Source organism: Moschus berezovskii, chromosome 4 (genome assembly GCF_049115385.1).
Source record: "Moschus berezovskii isolate FMDL1 chromosome 4, NW_MosBer_1.0, whole genome shotgun sequence".
Lineage (NCBI taxonomy): Eukaryota > Metazoa > Chordata > Mammalia > Artiodactyla > Moschidae > Moschus > Moschus berezovskii.
The window spans coordinates 7,206,987-7,228,714 of NC_142463.1; the positions used below are offsets into that span (position 1 = coordinate 7,206,987).

At 45.1% G+C, this 21,728-nt stretch overlaps 2 protein-coding genes across 8 annotated transcripts in view; one reads left to right on the forward strand and one right to left on the reverse strand.

The window, feature by feature from the left end:
- Nucleotides 1–3,650: 3,650 nt before the first annotated feature.
- On the reverse strand, nucleotides 3,651–12,825 carry LOC148777970 (UDP-glucuronosyltransferase 1A10-like). The gene is made up of 2 exons (XM_088834977.1): nucleotides 11,881–12,825; nucleotides 3,651–3,683 (listed from the first exon to the last, which is right to left on the reverse strand). The coding sequence occupies exons 1-2, from the start codon at nucleotides 12,739–12,741 to the stop codon at nucleotides 3,651–3,653; spliced, it is 894 nt and encodes a 297-aa protein (XP_088691103.1). The 5' UTR covers nucleotides 12,742–12,825.
- A 7,734-nt stretch (nucleotides 12,826–20,559) lies between these two features.
- Nucleotides 20,560–21,728, forward strand: part of USP40 (ubiquitin specific peptidase 40) — an 81,118-nt gene continuing 79,949 nt past the window's right edge. For all 7 annotated transcript variants that reach the window (XR_008682686.2, XM_055401713.2, XM_055401717.2 and 4 more), the window contains exon 1: nucleotides 20,560–20,669. The gene's annotated coding sequence lies outside the window, so the exon portion shown is untranslated. The remainder of the gene's footprint in view (nucleotides 20,670–21,728) is intronic.

Consider the following 21,728-nt stretch of genomic DNA (forward strand, 5'->3'; position numbering starts at 1 on the left):
GAACTCATTTTAAGATAAAATCTCAAGGAGTGAAAGTTCCGAGTCGTGCACTGCGAATGGAAAGAGGATAGGAGGAACAAAAGAGGCAGGAGAGAAAGTGGGAAAATGTAAATGTGGAAATAGAAAACAAAGGGAAAGCAGCAGTTGACAGGGATTTGATGGTGACTCAACCAGCCAGCATTTGAAACAAAAATGTGTCTCTAGCATTGGACCCCAGACACCACAGAACACTTTCTTGGCTTAGAAAACAATTTCCCAATCGCCTTAGGGAATTTCCCACTAATGAAGGCCCCTGAAGCAAAGACTGCACAGCGGGTGGCCTAAACTGCAGAAATTTACTACCAGGGTTGTGGAGACTGAATGTCTGAGATCAAAGCATGGGTCAGGTGGATTTCTTCTGGAGGCTTTCAGGAATGGTCTGCTCCAGGTCCCCTTCTATCTAGCCTCTGATGATTTACCCTTTTTATAAGGACATTGTTATTGTTGTCATTTAGTTGCTGAGCTCTATCCTGTGACCTCATGGACTGTATGTGGCCAACCAGGCTGCTCTGTCCATGGGATTTCCCAGGCAAGAATACAGCAGTGGGGTGCCAGTTCCTTCTCCAGGGGATCTTCCTGACCCAGGAATCGAATACACATCTCCTGCATTGGCAGGCAGATTCTTTACCACTGCGCCACCTGGGAAGCCCCAGGGGGTTATGTCTACCCAAGTGATCTATTAGATAGTATTACTAACGCAATAAACACGAATCTGAGCAAACTCCAGGAGCCAGTGGAGGACAGAGGAGCCTGACTTGCCACAGTCCATGGGGGCGGAAACAGTTGGAAAGGGCGTGGTTACTGAAAAACAACAACAAAATGATCTGTTTCAGAAATTAAAATCACTTAAAAAAATGTTTCCTCATTAACTGCTTTAAGAAAATAAGAATAAGTCCATTCTGGATTAGGATAAATAGCATATTAAAGAAAAATAGCTGCATTTCCCAAAACAAACAAACAAAAAAATAGAAGAGTGACACTGCTTTACATTTTTTTTTTTTGCAAGTGACAGATTATAGGTTTAGAGGATTAGAAGAGTGACACTGTTTTACTTTTTTTTTTTTTTCTGGCAAGTGACAGCTTACACATTTAAACGATTACAGATGATAGTGTCACTGACCAGCTTCCTCTCCCAAAAGAGTCGATGTTCTTTAGTTGTTCCACTGCATGTGTGCAAGTCCCCATGGGAGCTGGCACACGGTGAGAGCCCTGGAATATGAGTCAGAAAGCCGGGGACTGACTTCCAGCCCTGCCACCCAGCAGTCCAGGGTGTGACCTGGCTCTTGATTTTCATTTAGCACTGCCTGATTTACTGCCGAGCAGAGGGAGTCCAGGAGATGACGGGTGTGGGAGGCAGGCTTTCCAAGTGAGAAGTGGTTCCAAGCAGAACTCAAACAGACTCGCCCAGGACTAGTCACGCACAGCAGAACTGGCACGCAAGGGCCTGTCCTAACCTAGCCCCGTGGGCTCAGGAAAAGAGAAGAAGCCCGAGAAACGGCGTAGAAGGGGCTGTTGCAAGCACAACGCTGGTCCCAAGAACCCAGCCAAATCGCAAATTCATTGCAACATCCCAGGGAGAAGAGTGCCAGCAGGGTTTCTCACTCACAGTGATCAGAGTCAGGAAAGGAGAGCATCCTGGTGTGGGTCCATCAAGGTGGCACGGAGACCCTGATGGTCCCAAGGGGAGCAGAGTGAGTGAGAGTCCACCCTCCAGGGCAGGCAGGACCCCCGCATGTTCTTTGCAAGAACAGTGCTTCTAGAGGGAGGAAGACTGAAGAAAGTGCGTGGAGGTGGACGCAGAAAGATGCCCTGCAAGCCTCAGACGCCTCAGACTCCTCCGCCTGGGCCCCATCCTTCAGAGGACCACTCTGGGCCCTTCCTAGCAGAGTTCTGCTCTGGTCTCTGAGTTGCTGGACAGGCGGCTTGGCTAGGGGGCCTGTTCTTATTCCCAGCAGGCCCAAAGGGTAGTACAAGGAGACAGGAGATGAAAGAAAGAAACTAACAGCACTCTGCAAAATGTCACCAGAGAGATAACCTTGCGGACCAAGAGGGGAGTGTGTAGAAGACTGTTTCTATGAATAAGAACGATGTGTGTATCTGCATGCGCACAAACAAGACACCAGGAAGAAGAATCTAGAGTGTCTGCCAGTCACAGCAGGGGAGATGGGGGAGATGGGGGAGCCACCCTGGAGGATCAGGCCTGGTCCGGGTAGTGCTGTGGGACTCTGTGTCCTGGGGCATCACTGAGTGTCAAGGCGGAAAGCCAACCTTTTCTCAGGGTCTCCTGAAGACCCAACCACTGAGTTTAGGGCATGTATCCACAGTGGGCTACAGTCCATAGGGTGGCAAATATCAGACACAACCAAGCGTCGAAGCACAGCACGATACAGCATCCACAGGGAGAAGGGGGCAGATCCTGGGATGGAAGCTGAGATGTCCCTAAAATTAAATGGAGGACACCTGGCATTTTGAGTAGAGGAGAGGTGAAAAGGTCTCTGTATATGTGGAGGCAGTGATGTCACGATAGAAAGAAGAAGATTAGAAAGGTTGACCCTTCAATTACCTGCAACTCATGATAAAGAGGGGTTGGATCTACAAGATTTTAAAGGTCCTGCCAAGTGTTTGAGGCCTGAAAAAGACATTTACTACATCCAGAATCTTAAAAGAGCAAAATCAAATTAATAAAAAGCTACACAAATATAACCTCAGGTTAGCTGGTCCACTGTGTTTCAGCTCATCAAGTGACATTGACAGAATATGTGATGTGGGATACAGGGGCAATTGAATCCATTTGCTAGGCTGTGGGATGAGGACCCCTGAAGTCAGAGTGCTCTGGGCCTAGGTCTTGGCACAGGTCCCAAAGGGTCAAGTCTGAATCACCCATGGATAGGCCAGTCCTGGCAAATATGGTTTGCTCAGACTGATGTCTCTGGTGGGCACACATCTTACCATAGCGACCTTGTCTGTGACTGCAGGGGTGGGGGTGGGGGGAGCGTGTGGCATCAATGTGGGTGGTGGCCCCAGGAGCCAGCAGAAATGAGGGAGGGGGCACAGGTCACTCAGCAGCCATGACAGAGGACTATTCAGAAGAGACAGAAAATTGAACTTCCACTTCCTGCATTTCCTAGAGTAAGGAGACCTCAAAGACATGGGTGAAGGGGGAAGAATGTGCCTGGGTTTCAGCGTGAACTGCCTCATGATATTTGGGTTTGGGCTGCACTGCTTGGCACAATCTCCCCACCTCCTCCTAAGGTCACTCATCCAGCAAGACCCCCAGGATCATTTCTCTTTGTACCCTCTGCTTTTCACATGCTTTTCATCATTTGTAACTGATCAATACCTGCTCCCCATTGGATGGCAACTTCCATCAGGCAGTTATGTTCATTTGTTGGTGCCACATCCCCGGCTCTTAACCAGGCACATAGAAGTCTCTCAATAGATATCTTTTCAATGGAGGATCTTTTATGATAAGAAAAAAAAATGCCAACTGCGTGTTATTCTGTAGTACCAAAAAGCCAACAAATGTCATGTCCACTGTGAGATTAGAGAGCCATGAGATAGATGTCAAGCCCACCCTGGGCAAATTTCACTGCATATGACTTCCCCAAAGGTCACAGGCAGGGCGCCTCCCAAGAGTCTCTAGTCTGCACAAGAAGACAGTCAAGGGCAAAGTTAGGCCCTTGGCCCCTAAAAGTGCAATGTCTGGGCTCATTGTACATGAATGTTCAGAGCAGCATTAGTCATAAGAGCCAAAAAAGTGGAAACAACCCAAATGTCCATCAACTAACGGTCACGACTGAAGCGACTTAGCAGCAGCAGCAGCAGCCCATACAGTAGAATATTATTCAGCCATAAAAAGAAATGAAATAGCAATACTTTCTTACAAAGCAAATAAATCTTGAAAAGTAGGTGAAAGAAGCCAGTCACAAAGCACCTATACTGAATGATTCCATTCTTATGAAATATTCATAACAGGCAAATCCATAGAGACAAAAATTAGATTAGTAATTGCCAGGGACTGGGGAAGAGGGGGACGGATTGCCAAGGGCTATGGGATGTCCTTTTGAAGTGAGGCAGTAACCTGGAATTAGACAAGGATGACGGCATCTTTCAGTATGCCAAAGACCATTGACTGGATATTTCAAAAGGGTGAACTTTATGATATGTAAATTATATCTTAATTAAAATAAAAAGAATGTCTGAGTTGGGATCCTGCTTTCCCCCACCCACTAGAAGTGTGACCACAGGCAACTCACTCAACCTCTCTGTGCCTCAGTTTCAGTATCTGCAAAATGGGCTAATAACAATGCCAACCTGTTGGTTTTCATTGTGTTTAATTTCTGAACTCTCCCTAAGGGGACTATATCCATCTGAGGGTTAAATAATTCATAGGTGGTTCCCAACAAGAGGAGAACATTGGCATCTGATCATGTTTCAAATATTGTGACAGTTGGAAATCACTGTCCTGGGAAATACTTAGCATCACCCAGTTTTGGGGTTACAGCTGTCACCAAGTCTTTGCCACACACTAGGTACTCTACCCGGAGAAGGCAGTGGCAAGCCACTCCAGTACTCTTGCCTAGAAAATCCCATGGATGGAGGAACCTGGTAGGCTGCAGTCCATGGGGTCGCTAAGGGTCGGACACGACTGAGCGACTTCACTTTCACTTTCACACATTGGAGAAGGAAATGGCAACCCACTCCAGTTTTCTTGCCTGGAGAATCCTAGGGACGGAGGAGCCTGGTGGGCTTCCATCTATGGGGTCACACAGAGTCGGACACGACTGAAGTGACTTAGCAGCAGCAACAGCAGGTACTCTACTGGAGAAGGCAATGGCAGCCCACTCCAGTACTCTTGCCTAGAAAATCCCATGGATGGAGGAACCTGGTAGGCTGCAGTCCATGGGGTCGCTAAGGGTCGGACACGACTGAGCGACTTCACTTTCACTTTCACACATTGGAGAAGGAAATGGCAACCCACTCCAGTTTTCTTGCCTGGAGAATCCTACGGACGGAGGAGCCTGGTGGGCTTCCATCTATGGGGTCACACAGAGTCGGACACGACTGAAGTGACTTAGCAGCAGCAACAGCAGGTACTCTACTGGAGAAGGCAATGGCAGCCCACTCCAGTACTCTTGCCTGGAGAATCCCATGGACGGAGGAGCCTGGTAGGCTGCAGTCCATGGGGTCGCTAAGAGTCGGACACGACTGAGAGACTTCACTTTCACTTTTCACTTTCATGCTTTGGAGAAGGAAATGACAACCAACACCAGTATTCTTGCCTGGAGAATCCCAAGGACAGAGGAGCCTGTTGGGCTGCTGTCTATGGGGTCACACAGAGTCGGACACGACTGATGTGACTCAGCAGCAGCAGCAGGTACTCTACATGAATTATCATATTTGATCTGGAAGAGAGTTCTGTGTGCTGATGCTATTTTATCCATGTACATGTGTGCGTGCGTACGTGCTAAGTCAATTCCATTATATCTGACTCTTTGCAACCCTATGGACTGTAGCCCACAGGCTCCTCTGTCCATGGGATTCCCCAGGCAAGAGTACTGGAGTGGGTTGCCATTTCCTCCTCCAGGGGATCTTCCCAACCCAGGGATCGAACCTGTGTCTCTTACGTCTCCTGCATTGGCAGGTGGGTTCTTTACTGCTAGCACTACCTGGGAACCCCAACTTACTGAGCAGGTACAATACATACTCAGCAGCAATTCTCCATTACCCAGAGGGCAGGAAAGAACACTGGTTTGTAGCTACAGAGAAGATGGTAGTGAGAGAGTGCCAGGGGAACCTGGGCTCTCCAACCATATCCTCTGTGTTCCCTGCTCTTGTTCTATGTACCTCTGGGCAAAGCTTCATTGCCTCTCTTTACTGAAAGTGCCATGTCCGAGTAAGACATTGGGATGCCCTTTCTTGTTGCCTGCTGTGTGGCAGGATTCATGATGAGAAAGTGATATTGGAAACCATGGGTGGAAAGGAGGTAGCGAAGATGGACGTAATAGAGATAGGAAGTAACAGGGGCGCTGCAGGGAAGAGGAAGGCAGGAGACTGTAAAGGAGAAATTGTTGCAGGGAAGAAGTCACTTCTGACTCCATGTTGGACTGTTTCTTGGACCTGCTTTTCATTGCTTTTGTTATTATAATCATACTTCATAGCTTGCCTCAGAGAATCCTGCCCCTCTGCCTGACTGTCAAGCTAAAGTGCCTTTGTTCAGAACCCTGTCCACCTGTGGATGGCAGGAAGGGGGAAATGAACACACCCCCCGCCTGAGGCTTGCCATTCAGAAGTTTGCAAGATTAATGGCCTTGTTGCTTTGCTTCCTCGCCTTCCCCGCATCTCTGATCTGTGAGAGAAACTAGCATCCAGACCCTGATCAGATGGCTATTTTGAGGCACAAGTCTGCCATCTTCTCAGCCAGCTGGCTTTCCAAATAGTCTCTTCCTTGCCTCAGCACCTCATCTCTCGGGTTCATCGGCCTATCGTGCAGTGAGCAGGGTGAGCTTGGACTCAGGAACAGAAGTATCAAGAGGGATCATGAGTGACACCTTGAGTCACTCCTACGTATCTATCAGTTGACCTCAGCTGAGGTTCTCGTGCTCCTGAAGATCTGCATTGAGTCCAACAACCACTCAGCCTTCTGTTGAGAGCCCCCGGCCCTTCCCAAGCAGAGTGCTGCCTCCTGACTCCTGTTTGCAGCTTCTGGACTACTTGCCTTCAGCCTTCAGGATATTCCTTTATTTCAGATCGGACATAGGATTCAGTTCCTTAGTGCTACTCCCCACCGGAGCAACTCTAAATGCCAGGCTGTTTCATATACCAAAACATCTACGAAGGCCAAGGGTCTCTAAGGTAGAGTTTAGGCGTCAACGCAGCACAAAGAAAACTACCTGAGGCCACAGAGAAGATCCTCTTGCTCCTGAAAGTTCTCTCAGCCACTGGCGAGCTCTCACTTGTCACATAATCTTTGACAGTGACTAGTCTCCTCCGCCCCGTTTCCTAACACTGAGAGGCCTAGGAGAGTAGATCTGAATTTTTTTTTTTTTTTGGATATGCTGCACAGCATGTGGAATCTTAGTTCCTGGACCAGGGATCAAACCTGTGCCCCTGCATCGGAAGCTCAGAGCCTTAACCACTGGACCACCAGGGAAGTCCATAGATTTCCTTTTCTGAAAAGCAGTTTGACTAAAACCTAGGATATAGGCAAGCATTTTCACTTATCCTGTCCTGCAAGGCTCGATGTACTCGTAATTGGGAGTGGCAAAAGCCTCAGGCTGGCATGAAACAAGTACCTTTCTTCCTCTTAATATAACTTTCTGGGACATTTTCACACATCCTTCTACTCCAACTGTGTTTTCATTCAACCAGCAAATTTGCTCCTGGCACCAGAACAGATGCTAAAGCTATAGCAACAGGAAAGGGAAATATGGTTCCTGCCTGGAGCTTTCAGCACAGGGAGGTGTAACAGACGCTACCCAGGGTTGCCACGGAACTTGATAATTGCCGTTGGATTACCAAATTTTTAAGGGTGATATCAGGCCCCATGAGAGCCTATAACCAGCGTGTGTGACCTTACATGGGGATCATGGAAAGTTTCCCCCAAAAAGCATCATTGAAACCAAACAAAAAAAAGGATAAGAATTTAGTTTGTCTGTGAATGGGAGAAAGAGGATTCCAGAGAGAGGAACAGCAGGTATGAGGGCCCCAAAGTGGAACGGTGTCAAAGACTGGAAGCAGGCAGTGGGGTTGGAACATAAAAGAGGAGAAGCTGGTGGGGCAGGCAGGGACTAGAAGACACAGAGCTTTGTCAACTGCACCAAGGATGTCTTGGGTCCACAATTCCGAGCCAAAAGATTGGAGGTGAAAACTTGTCCAACTTCATACCTACTTGTCACCTAGTCCAAGTTCCCTCAGGACCCTGGAAAGCCACAGCAGACACAGGAAAGCATGACTCTGCATTCAGACCAAAGTCAAAAATCACTCAAAGTAGAACAGTCAGACATAGGCTGCCATCTGCAGTGAAGCAATACCAACCACACAGCACTACGGATGCCGTGTGCTCGTCCAAAGAGGGGAACCGGGCTCAATCAAACCTACACTAAATTCCAGATGACAGGAACAAGTTAAACACGACCGCAAGAGAGCGTCAGACAAACCGGAACGTGAAACGTTCTACAGGACAACGATCCGGTTACTACAACGAGCGATTGCTAAAAGGGAGGAGACAGTTACAGACAGAAGAAATGATCCAATGTGGAAAACAGGTTTGTGTCCTGATTCAAACCAATCCGCTGTTAAAAGACATTTTTCTTCACTTTAAAAAACTCACCATCTTAATCATTTCCAAGTGCACAGGAGAAATATATGATGTCCATAAGTCTTTTCATGAAAATTTGCTTTTGTAGTTATGCTATATCCAAGGATCTTGGTAAAAGGTCTTCTTTGAGGTCAGAATTCTCTCTGATAATTATGCTTACTTTATATTCGTACTTACAAATATATACGTTTTAAATTTTATACGCACTATATTATATATAATTTATATAAATGTAAATATACAGTCTTCATTCCAATCCCAAAGAAAGGCAACACCAAAGAATGCTCAAACTACCACACAACTGCACTCATCTCACACCCTAGTAAAGTCATGCTCAAAATTCTCCAAGCCAGGCTTCAGCAATATGTGAACTGTGAACTTCCAGATGTTCAAGCAGGTTTTACAAAAGGCAGAGGCACCAGAGATCAAATTGCCAACATCCGCTGGATCATGGAGAAAGCAAGAGAGTTCCAGAAAAACATCTATTTCTGCTTTATTGACTATGCCAAAACCTTTGACTGTGTGGATCACAATAAACTGTGGAACATTCTGAAAGAGATGGGAATACCAGACCACCTGACCTGCCTCTTGAGAAACCTGTATGCAGGTCAGGAAGCAACAGTTAGAACTGGACATGGAACAACAGAGTGCTTCCAAATAGGAAAAGGAGTACATCAAGGCTGTATATTGTCACCCTCCTTATTTAACTTACATGCAGAGTACATCATGAGGAACGCTGGGCTGGAAGAAGCACAAGCTGGAATCAAGATTGCCGGGAGAAATATCAGTAACCTCAGATATGCAGATGACACCACCCTTATGGCAGAAAGTGAAGAGGAACTCAAAGGCCTCTTGATGAAAGAGAAAGAGGAGAGTGAAAAGGTTGGCTTGAAGCTCAACATTCAGAAAACGAAGATCATGGCATCTGGTCCCATCACTTTATGGGAAATAGATGGGGAAACAGTGGAAACACTGTCAGACTTTATTTTTTTGGGCTCCAAAAACACTGCAGATGGCGATTGCAGCCATGAAATTAAAAGACACTTACTCCTTGGAAGGAAAGTTATGACCAACCTAGATAGCATATTAAAAAGCAGAGACATTACTTTGCCAACAAAGGTCCGCCTAGTCAAGGCTGTGGTTTTTTCCATGGTCATGTATGGATGTGAGAGTTGGACTGTGAAGAAAGCTGATCGCTGAAGAATTGATGGTTTTGAACTGTGGTGCTGGAGAAGATTCTTGAGAGTCCCTTGGACTGCAAGGAGATCCAACCAGTCCATTCTAAAGGAGATCAATCCTGGGTGGTCATTGGAAGGAATGATGCTAAAGCTGAAACTCCAATACTTTGGCCACCTCATGCGATGAGTTGACTCACTGGAAAAGACTCTGATGCTGGGAGGGATTGGGGGTGGGAGGAGACGGGGACGACAGAGAATGAGATGGCTGGATGGTATCACCAACTCGATGGACATGATTTTGGGTGAACTCCGGGAGTTGGTGATGGACAGGGAGGCCTGGCGTGCTGTGATTCATGGGGTCGCAAAGAGTCGGACACGACTGAGCGACTGAACTGAACTGAACTGAAATATATTTATAAAATATAAATTTTAAAATATCTATATATTGCCTTTCAGATGTATGAAACATTTCAAATACATGTAATCCCTTAATAGATATAGAAAACCATTTATTTTATAGATATATTGAGTTGGCCAAAAAGCTCATTTTGAGTTTTTTAGAAAAAGACTTTACAGAAAAACCCAAACAAACTTTTGGCCAACCCAGTACAGACATATGTAACCAAACATATAAAGTCATATATGGTTCAATGTTTTATAGTTCTCTATCTGTAATAGGTAGATATAAAATCCATATGGCTTTACATATCTCTACACCCCTCTGGGTGACCTATGAACCACAATGGACTGGGCATGGTTTCAGGATGGTGCAGTACCCCACCCTCAGATAGAGGATGCAGATGGTGCTGGGTGGTGCCTGGGTTTGCCACAGAACCTGGGCAAATGGGAGAGGCCCAGCCTCTCAGAGTCCTGCAGTTTGGGCCCATAGCTGACCAGAAGGACTCAGGTTGTCTCCCTAATGTTTTAAATTTAAATGGATTACTACTCTGAGTAACCTTGCCTTGTACCAGTAGCATCTACTTACTCTAATATATTTCTTATTAGCAAGTGATGCAGTGTTGTTTTCAGGGTGCAGAGAGCATTATAACATATTTAAAACTCACATTTACCTGCTAGACTCCCCCCTTCTTCCTCACCTTTCTCATCTCTGACTTTGCCTGGGGAGCCCAGCAAGCTTGCTCCCCGCTTCAAAAGATACTGAAAAATCTGAGTGGCCTGATTTTGTATGGCCCATGAACGAAGAACAGTTGTTACATTTTTAAAGAGTTATAAATAATTAAAGAAGGAAGTCCTTGGCAGTCCAGTAGTTAGGACACTGAGTTTTTACTGCCAAGGGCCCTGGTCAGGGAGCCAAGATCCCACAAGCTGCCCAGGCAAGAAAACAAAGACTCTAGCTTACAGAGATAAGAGCAAGAAGTCAGAAATACATGCAGGTAAAGAAATTAAGGATGTTTAATACAGTCTTGCTTATAAAAGAAACAGTGGGGAAAACCATCAGTATCTACCAGTATTGGTTAGCTGAATAAACTATGATGCATTCAAAGTAAAGAATTCTATGAGACTAGTTAAAAGAGCGTGATAGAGACTTCCCTGGTGGTCCAGTGGTTAAGAATCCACCTTTCCATGCAGGGGACGCATGTTCCATCCCTGGTTTGGGAACTAAGATCCCACACTCAACAGAGGAGCTAAGCCAGCATACCACAACTACTTAGCCTGCAAGCCACAAATAGAGAGCCCTCGAGCGGTAATTCAAGATCCTGTATGATGCAACGAAAATACCACATGCTGCAGCTAAGACCAGATGCAGCAAAATAATAAATCAATATTTTTAAAAATAAAGAAGACGACACACTTGCATGTACACTGACTGAGAAGATGTACACAATTGGCAAGTGAAAAAAGGAAGGTAAGGAATTATATGTCCCATGTTTATATACAACATAAATGTATTTATATACAATAAAATATATTGTGTTTTAATAAATGGCTGTGAGAAGTTACATGAGATACACGCACTTACATAAAATAATTTCAGAAAAACTGCTAAAAGCATTTTCCTATAGGGGGTAGCATTGGGTCAACAAAAGGGAAGTTTCATTTCTTACTGGATTTTTTTAAGCATTTTTTTCAAAAACAGTATTTAAAAATTCAGCCTAGAAATTATAAACAGTCACATCAATCATATACACATACTTAGCAAGGAAGGAGCTTTGTAAAATTTGATAACGCACTATTAAATGAACTGGCACAAAATATTTTGTTCAACCAGAAAGAAATTACAAATGCTAAGGATACAAATGAAAACCAGTTTACTAAGGCATCTTTTTTCAAAATGTCCAAAGCCACATTAATCTTCAATATGCTAAAGGAGAAGTAACTTACCTCTGACAGTGGCTTTTGATTCAACTCCTGACAGTTGATGCCACCGATGAAGACCGTGTTGGGCATCACTGGCCGGGGATAGTCCAAAACAAAGTCATTTCTCAGCAACCAAATTGATGCTTGACTGAAGAGCTCAGATGTTGTGACAGGCGTCTGGAGAATCTCAGAGGCAATTTCTTCAACATTTTTGTAAAAATAGTGGCAAAATAAACGTTCCTCTAAGTTCCGGATAAGATTCCACACTCTCTGCTCAAAAGTCATGGCATCAGAGAATGCCAAAAAACCTCTCGGAACATAAGAAAGGGCCATGGGACTCTGAGTGCCTTCTTCAAAATAATGGCAGAAAACTCCCCTGGTGAAGATCACCGATGGAAGTGAGAGATACTTGGCTATAATCAAACCACACATATCAAAAGGATCTAGAAACACTGCATCAAAAGAACTCTCTTCTAAGTATTTTACTAATTTCTTGTCCTCAAACAAGCTCTTACAGCGTGAAAAAAAGTAATCAAAAACTGTGTTGGCTGAACTCATTAACATAGGAATTAGAGTCTGTGGCCGAACTTTCCACTGAAAATCAGAGAATTTCCGGAATGCAACATTCATATCCTCCAGAGTGTAAGCCGTGTGATAAGTCTTTACCGTAACATTGGATGAATTGCTCAGGTGCCAACTCACCTCTGGTATGACTAGGACCATCTCATGCCCCCTTTGGGAGAGTTTCTCCACCACTGAATGCATGGTAAACCAGTGGCTCCCATCCATAGGTACCACCAGCAGCTTGCCTGCCTCAGCGAAGCCTGGTGTCAGCAGCAGACACACACACAGAGGAAAGAAGTCCGTTAACATTGCAGGAGACATCGGATAACTACAACCCAGACCAATCCAGCTGCCTGGATTCTAAGCTCGGGTAGCATGAGCAGCAGAGGCTCAGGAATAAAAGCCGCCTCAAGAGAGGGCGTGTATTTAGACATTCATTAAAAAAAAAAAAAAATGGCATTCATTGCCAATGATTTACTCAGAAGGAACATAATGAGTGCAGAGCATTTGCTGAAACAGGTAATAGTATGCTTTCCAGATGAGATAGCTTCTGATCTTTGCCATGGGCAGCGGCAGTGCCGGCAATTCCCTTTCAGAAACAGAATTCTTAAACCATGCTTCTGGAATTTGAAGACTCAAAATGGTAAAAAGGAAAGTAAATTTCAATCAAGCTGGTTTTGCAATTTGTCCCAAAGGAACATTTGGATTTTTATCTTCAGATTACTAAAGATTCTTTGCCCAGAAAGCATTGGCATCCCAGATTCCAAGAAAAGATCTGAAGCCCCTTGCCACTGACCTCCTCACTAGCAGTGAACTTGAGGTTCACAGGAGTCTCTACTATGATATTACTGAAATCAACTTAAAAACACAATTAAATTAATATACACTTATTAGTCTGGCTAAAATTATGAATGCTGACCATACTGCATGTTGGTGAACACATGGAAAAGCTGGACCTCTCATAGATTGCTGGTGAGACTATACAGTGGTTTGGCAGATTCTTAAAAAGATAAATATATCGAATGCCATATAACCCAGCAGATAAATATACTGAATGTCATATAACCTATCATTCATAGGTATTTAAACCATGAGAAAAGAAGGCATATCATTAAAAAACTGGGTGTGCCTCCTGGTGAGTGTTGAGCCAAAAGATACAACCAGGCCAAGATCAGAAGAAAGAAGGATTTATTACTTGCAGCAAGTAATGAGAAAACTGGTGATTTTGCCCAAAATTGTGTCTCCCCAACAAACTGGGGAAGCTTCAAGCTAAAGGTACACGCATATTCACAAAGGGGCACGAGCAGAGGAGAATTTAGCATTGAACTGAAGCAAAGGTCAACAGTCTTAGTTGACTGATGTCAGAAGAGGTCATTCCTTACTCCACGTGGTTGGGACCTTGGCTCCTTCAGAACTCAGAGGTAGGAATCAGAGTGTTCTATCCACCCCTTGAGGAGGAACACGGAGTGCTTTATGGTTAAACCATTATATCTTGGCTGCTTTTACTTTGTGCCTTGATCCCTACACTTCCCTTAACTCATTATTGACCAGAGCATTTTTGCAGAAACTAATGCCTGTGGCCAGTAATTTGTTATGTAACTGACATTGATACATCTCTGGTCATTAATGTTCCATAACAGAAAACAAAATTCTGCAAGACAGGCTTCAGTAATAGGTGAAACTTGAAATTCTGTAAGTTCAAACTGGTTTTAGAAAAAGGCAGAAGAACCAGAGGTCAAATTGCCAACATCTGCTGGATCATCGAAAAAGCAAGAGTGTTCCAGGAAAACATCTATTTCTGCTTTATTGACTATGCCAAAGCCTTTGACTGTATGGATCACAATAAACTGTGGAAAATTCTGAAAGAGATAGGAATACCAGACCACCTGACCTGCCTCTTGAGAAACCTGTATGCAGGTCAGGAAGCAACAGTCAGAACTGGACATGGAACAACAGACTGGTTCCAAATAGGAAAAGGAGTACATCAAGGCTGTATATGGTCATCCTGCTTATTTAATTTATATGCAGAGTACATCATGAGAAATGCTGGGCTGGAAGAAGCTTAAGCTGGAATCAAGATTGCCGGGAGAAATATCAATCACCTCAGATATGCAGATAATACCACCCTTATGACAGAAAGTGAAGAAGAACTAAAGAGCCTCTTGATGAAAGTGAAAGAGGAGAGTGAAAACGTTGGCTTAAAGCTGAACATTCAGAAAACTAAGATCATGGCATCCAGTCCCATCACTTCATGGCAAATAGATGGGGAAACAGTGGAAACAGTGGCTGACTTTATTTTTCTGGGCTCCAAAATCACTGCAGATGCTGATTGCAGCCATGAAATTAAAAGACGCTTACTCCTGGGAAGGAAAGTTATGACCTTGGTGATGGACAGGGAGGCCTTTCGTGTTGTGGTTCATGGGGTCGCTAAGAGTTGGACACGACTGAGCGACTGAACTGAACTGAGATAGCATATTAAAAAGCAAAGACATTACTTTGTCAACAAAAGTCCATCTAGTCAAGGCTATGGTTTTTCCAGTAGTCATGTATGGATGTGAGAGTTGGACTATAAAGCACCGAAGAATTGATGCTTTTGAACTGTGGAGCTGGAGAAGACTCTTGAGAGTCCCTTGGACTGCAAGGAGATCCAACCAGTCCATTCTAAAGGAAATCAGTCCTGGGTGTTCATTGTAAGGACTGATGTTGAAGCTGAAACTCCAATACTTTGGCCACCTGATGCAAAGAGCTGACTCATTTGAAAAGACCCTAATGCTGGGAAAGATTGAAGGCAGGAGGAGAAGGGAACGACAGAGGATGAGATGTTTAGATGGCATCACTGACTCAGTGGACATGAGTTTGGGCAAACTCCAAGAGTTGGTGATGGATAGGGAGGCCTGGTGTGCTGCGGTTCATGGGGTGGCAGAGTCAGACATGACTGAGCAACTAAACTGAACCGAACAGAAAACATATTACTTTGTCTCCTGTTAATCAAGTATTTATTAATTACTGGGCTATCAATAATCACGTGTTTATTAATCAGGGCTTCCCCGATGGCTCAAACAGTAAAAAAATCTGCTTGCAGAGTGTGAGACCCAGGTTTGATTCCTGGGTTGGGAAGATCCCTGGAGAAGAGAATGGCAACTGTAAGGTAAAGGAACTAGAGAAGGCGAGGTTCGGCACTTTACAGGAATGCATCACCTTTAATGAGGCGAGAAGGGGCAGCAGTCAGATTAGTGAGTTGCTGTGCTAAGTCAAGAAGAGAGTAGATATACATAGAAAACATATACGTGTGGAGACACATCGTTTTGAGGGGATCTGTTTTTCCTCATGATTCCTTTTGGTTAGTTAGCTTTCAACAACTGGGGCAAGGAATTCCTGAGACCGGTCAGAAACTGGGATCAGCTGGGAGCTGAACGTAATCAATCTTAATGTCCATTCCTTTCTTCAGTGGAGAAAGTTCTTTATTCTGTGTAGAATGATGGGGAGGACCTGGAGGGGAGTTTTAATTCCAGGCTATTTTGAGCCGTGTAGCTTTCCTTCATTCCAGACCCTAAGGAATATATAAAAAGAGAAAGAGGGATAGGCATTGTCAATGTTCAGGGCTTCTTCGTGCTGGTAAATGAGGGTCTGGGGTTAGTGGTCTGGGAGGAAGTCTAAGGCCTGTAGTGTTGATTTTCTATCCTAGCTGCCAGGGTCTCGAGCAGAGGAACAGTCTTGACTTGATCTTGAGAAATGGCTTGGATTCGGTTCTGGAGGAATCCCTGGAAAAGATTAAACAAACAAGGTCCAGATGTGAATAGGAGGATAATAAATATGAATGGTCCGAGAAGGGGCAAAACCCAAGACGTGGTTCCAATCTGTTAACCATGACTGCCAGAAGTTGCTTAATCTCTGGCTGATTCGAGAGGCTCGATCTGTGAGGTTTTTTGCAGCTTCCTGGACAATACCCAACTGGTTGGCACAGAAGCATTAGGATTTGTCCAGAAAAAGGCACAAACCTCCCTTTTTTGCAGTTAGTAGATTTAATCCCCTTCTATTTTGTAACACTACGGCTGCCAAGGAATCGAGTTGATTTTGAATAGTTATTAGACCTTGGGCTAGAGCCAGACATCTTGGAATGTGAAATCAAGTGGGCCTTAGAAAGCATCACTACGAACAAAGCTAGTGGAGGTGATGGAATTCCAGTTGAGCTATTTCAAATCTTGAAAGATGATGCTGTGAAAGTGCTGCACTCAATATGCCAGCAAATTTGGAAAACTCAGCAGTGGCCACAGGACTGGAAAAGGTCAGTCTTCATTCCAATCCCAAAGAAAGGCAATGCCAAAGAATGCTCAAACTACCGCACAATTGTACTCATCTCACACGCTAGTAAAGTCATGCTCAAAATTCTCCAAGCCAGGCTTCAGCAATATGTGAACCGTGAACTCCCAGATGTTCAAGCAGGTTTTAGAAAAGGCAGAGGCACCAGAGATCAAATTAGCAACATCCGCTGGATCATGGAGAAAGCAAGAGAGTTCCAGAAAAACATCTATTTCTGCTTCACTGACTATGCCAAAGCCTTTGACTATGTGGATCACAATAAACTGTGGAAAATTCTGAAAGAGATGGGAATACCAGACCACCTGAACTGCCTCTTGAGAAACCTGTATGCAGGTCAGGAAGCAACAGTCAGAACTGGACATGGAACAACAGACTGGTTCCAAATAGGAAAAGGAGTACGTCAAGGCTGTATATTGTCACCCTGCTTATTTAACTTATATGCAGAGTACATCATGAGGAACGCTGGGCTGGAAGAAGCACAAGCTGGAATCAAGATTGCCGGGAGAAATATCAATAACCTCGGATATGCAGATGACACCACCCTTATGGCAGAAAGTGAAGAGGAACTAAAAAGCTTCTTGATGAAAGTGAAAGAGGAGAGTGAAAAAGTTGGCTTGAAGCTCAACATTCATAAAACGAAGATCATGGCATCTGGTCCCATCCCTTTATGAGAAATAGATGGGGAAACAGTGGAAACAGTGTCAGACTTTATTTTTTTGGGCTCCAAAATCACTGCAGATGGTGATTGCAGCCATGGAAATTAAAAGATGCTTACTCTTTGGAAGGAAGGTTATGACCAACCTAGGTAGCATATTAAAAAGCAGAGACATTACTTTGCCAACCAAGGTCCGTCTAGTCAAGGCTATGGTTTTTCCAATGGTCATGTATGGATGTTAGAGTTGGACTGTGAAGAAAGTTGATCGCCGAAGAATTGATGCTTTTGAACTGTGGTGTTGGAGAAGATTCTTGAGAGTCCCTTGGACTGCAAGGAGACCCAACCAGTCCTTTCTAAAGGAGATCAATCCTGGGTGTTCATTGGAAGGAATGATACTGAAGCTGAAACTCCAATACTTTGGCCACCTGATGAGAAGAGTTGACTCACTGGAAAAGACTCTGATGCTGGGAGGGATTGGGGGCAGGAGGAGAAGGTGATGACAGAGGATGAGATGGCTGGAATGCATCACCGACTCGATGGACATGAGTTTGTGTGAATTCCGGGAGTTGGTGGACAGGGAGGCCTGGAGTGCTGCGATTCATGGGGTCGCGAAGAGTCGGACATGACTGAGTGACTGAACTGAACTGAATGTGCACCCAGGGGGTGATTTCTTTTCATTTTGTAGCAGTATGGGTCAGCAGAATTACCATGTAGGGTCCTTGCCATTTTGGGGTTAGACCTGAGTGGGACTGAACTGTCATACAGACTTTGTCTCCTATTTGGAGGGATGGGTACGGGAGATCGGGATGTGGTCGAGGGAGTAGGTTTTCCATATGTTGCCAAAGGGCATTTCATATCTGGACAATTAAAGGAAAAGAAAGATGGGAAGACATTTTGGGACCGTCATGGGAGGCGGGTACTATGGTACTAAAGGTACTATGGGCCTCTCGTACATGGCCTCGAATGGACTGATATTTAGAGGGTTTTTTGGTAAGGCCCGGACCTTTAAGAGGGTTAAAGGGAGGAGTTCAGTTCAATCTTGATGAGGTTCTATTGATTAATTTGGTCAGAGTTTCTTTTAGGACTCAGTTGGCTCTCTCAACCTTACCAGAGGACAGGGGCTGATAAGGAATGTGAAACTTTCAAGGAATTTGAAGGGTTCATGCAATATTTTGGGTGGTTTTGGCTGTGAACTCGGGCTTGCTGTCAGACTGGAAGGAGGAAGGCATTCCAAACCTGGGGAGGATTTCAGTGAGAATAAAGAGAGCCACAGTAGGGGCGCGTTTGTTAGTAGTCAGGAAAGCTTCAATACATCCAGAAAATGTATCTACGAAGACTAGAAGGAATTTAACCCTTTTTACAGGTGGCATGTGGGTGAAATCTACCTGCCAGTCTTGTGTGGGATGATGTCCACGAATTTGGTGGGTGGGAAAGGAGGGGGGCAAATGTGAGAATTAGGGTTTGTCCACTGACAAGTGGTACAAATTTGGGTCAGATTATTTAAGTTAAGTCCCATCATCCTTAGTCAGCTCAATAAAGTTCTGAAGGAAAGTCTTCAGTACTTTTGCAGAGGGGTGGAAAAGGGAATGCAAATATGAAAGTAATGTGTGGATGTTAGGCTCCTCAATCTGGGCTATAGTAAAGACAGGACTAACAGAGGCGGCCTGCCGCTTTGCTTCATGATCTACTACACTGTTATAAAAGGAGATAGAGCCATGGCTCTGATGTCCCCCGCAATGTATTACAGCAGCTTGTTTTGGGGGATGAGCCGCAAGGAGGAGTTCAGAAATAATGGAAGCATTGAGAATAGGTGTGCGCTTTTGAGTCAGGAATCCCCTTTCCCTCCAGATTATAATGTTAGAATGTAATACATTATAGACATATTTGGAGTCCGTGTAAATGTTTACCTTTTGGTCTTTCAGTTCAGTTCAGTTCAGTCGCTCAGTCCTGTCCGACTCTTTGCGATCCCATGAATCATAGCATGCCAGGCTTCCCTGTCCATCACCAACTCCCGGAGTTCACTTAAACTCATGTCCATCGAGTCGGTGATGCCATCCAGCCATCTCATTCTCTGCCGTCCCCTTCTCCTCCCGCCCCCAATCCCTCCCAGCATCAGAGTCTTTTCCAGTGAGTCAGCTCGTCGCATGAGGTGGCCAAAGTATTGGAGTTTCAGCTTTAGCATTAGTCCTTCCAAAGAACACCCAGGATTGATCTCCTTTAGAATGGACTGGTTGGATCTCCTTGCAGTCCAAGGGACTCTCAAGAGTCTTCTCCAGCACCACAGTTCAAAAGCATCAATTCTTCGGCAATCAGCTTTAGCTTGAGTCAAAATGATTTTCTCCCCGTCAGCCTCATTCGTTCTTGGATGGAAGCTGGATCGAATAGGAGAGATGCCAGAAGAGCCAAACAAAAACTATCAAAATAGCCCACCAAACGTGCTCAAGAGGGCAAAAGAGAATAATTTTGAGGTATTTTTAGTGTACCTTTGGGTATGAGGGTCTTCCCTGGTGGCTCAGACAGTTAAGAATCTGCCCACAATGCAGGAGATCCGGGTTCCATCCCTGGGTTGGAAAGATCCTCTGGAGAGGGGAATGGCAACCCACTCCGGTATTCTTGACTGGAGAATCCTATGGACAGAGGAGCCCGGCGGGCTGCAGTCCATAGGCAAATAGGGTCCGACACAAAAATTGGACACGATGGAGCGACTAACACTTTCCTCTTTCCTTTCTTGGATATGAGAGTTGGTGCAGCCAAAACAAATACTGAGGACGTTATAAAGGATCAAAGTTATGTGGAACACTTTTCACTGGAGATATACTTGTAAAATGTCTTTGAAAGTACACGGCACCCTTGAAGCTCTACACAAATATTTCCAAGGTTCAAGTAACCTGGCATTAGCCAAGCCAAAAGACAAGCGATCTTTGTATTCTCTAACTAATATGAGTTGCGAACAGCAACAAATATAAACTTAGTGAATGAATGAGTGGCCTCCTGATCCAGTGAACCCGCGAACCCACCAGTAGACTAGAAGCGAACACCGTCCATCATACCAGACTGCCGAAATCTCGGAGTCAAAGAACTACATTACCCATGAGATCCTGCGCGGCGGGCTAGCTCTCCCGCAGGGCATCCTGGGAGAAGTAGTCCGCGCGTTCCATAAATTGCACACGCACGGAGCGGCGGGAGAACTGCATACGCCATCATGGCGGCGCCCCGTTGTGGCGTGTTGTTTCGCTTCGAGTTCTGTCCGGGGCGGGGGTCTGGGCTTTAGGCTGTAAGTGGGGTCGGCGGCCGGGGTTCTCGGGAGGGACGAGGCGGGCCTAGGGACGCTGTGGGCGGCACGGCCTGAGGCGGGCGAGGCGAGAGGCCGCTCGGGCCGGCCCCGAGATGCGGTGTCCTCCTGGCGTTGGGGGTCTGCGGTTCCCCCCGCGGGGACTTCTTCCGTCTCGCGCCCGTGGGCTCTGTGGCGGCTTGGAAGGACTCGAGGGCCTGGTCTCGGCCGTGACGTGGGGGAGACCGGAATCCAGACCACGCGCTGGAGGCCACACTTGCACGTTCCATTTTTTGGTGCTTTTTTTCAGAGGAACGGATTTGAAAAATAATTTTACTTCAGCGTTTCCTGTCACTTAGGAACTGGGCTAGGCCCTTTGCGTTTCTCATCTCCCAAGGAACCTTTCTCCACACTCGATATGAGTGAGACCTTGAGCGGATGCTTGACGTCCCAGGAGCTAATATCGAGGTCACTGGATAAATATTGTGAGCCTTTGAGGCTCGACGACTTAAATGGCTTTTTTTTTTTTTTTTTTTTACCCCAGTGAAACTCCGGGCTCTCCAGCTTTGGGGCCAGTATTAAATGCCTGTAGGGATTAATTTGTTCCGTTTAACTTTTTTAGTTTTCACAATCTGGTACAAGGAGTGTGAGAAGCAGAGATTTTGGAAAGTGATTCACGGTCCCCAGGCTCTTGTCAACGCTCAGAATCTAGAATTGACTTTGCCACCTCAACGGATTAGGTGTATTGATGGGGTTTTTTTTCTTTTTTCACTAGTGATATCAGTATGCCTTTAAAAAAAAAAATAGCTGTCATTTATTGTGGGCTAAACCCTATAGAGCGACTGAACTGAACTGAAACCCTATAGACTAAATGCCTTTCTTTATTTTTTTTTTTTTTAATGACCACGCATGACAGTTGTTATCCCATTTTTACATGGAACGCAGGTTAAGGAACTCGCCCAAGGTCACACAGGTAGTATGGAACAGGGATGAAAAAAATTCAGGTCTTGCAGCCTCCAAAGCCCAGACTTCTTAAGGAGCAACTTAAAATACTCCCAAGGG

Excerpts from the sequence above, each read along its gene's own strand:
- LOC148777970 (XM_088834977.1), bottom strand. The coding sequence starts at position 12,741 with ATGTCTCCTGCAATGTTAACGGACTTCTTTCCTCTGTGTGTGTGTCTG. Across the intron at positions 3,684-11,880 it reads ATCAAAAGCCACTGTCAGAG|ACTAGAGACTCTTGGGAGGC; the intron begins GTAAGTTACTTC and ends CTTCTTGTGCAG.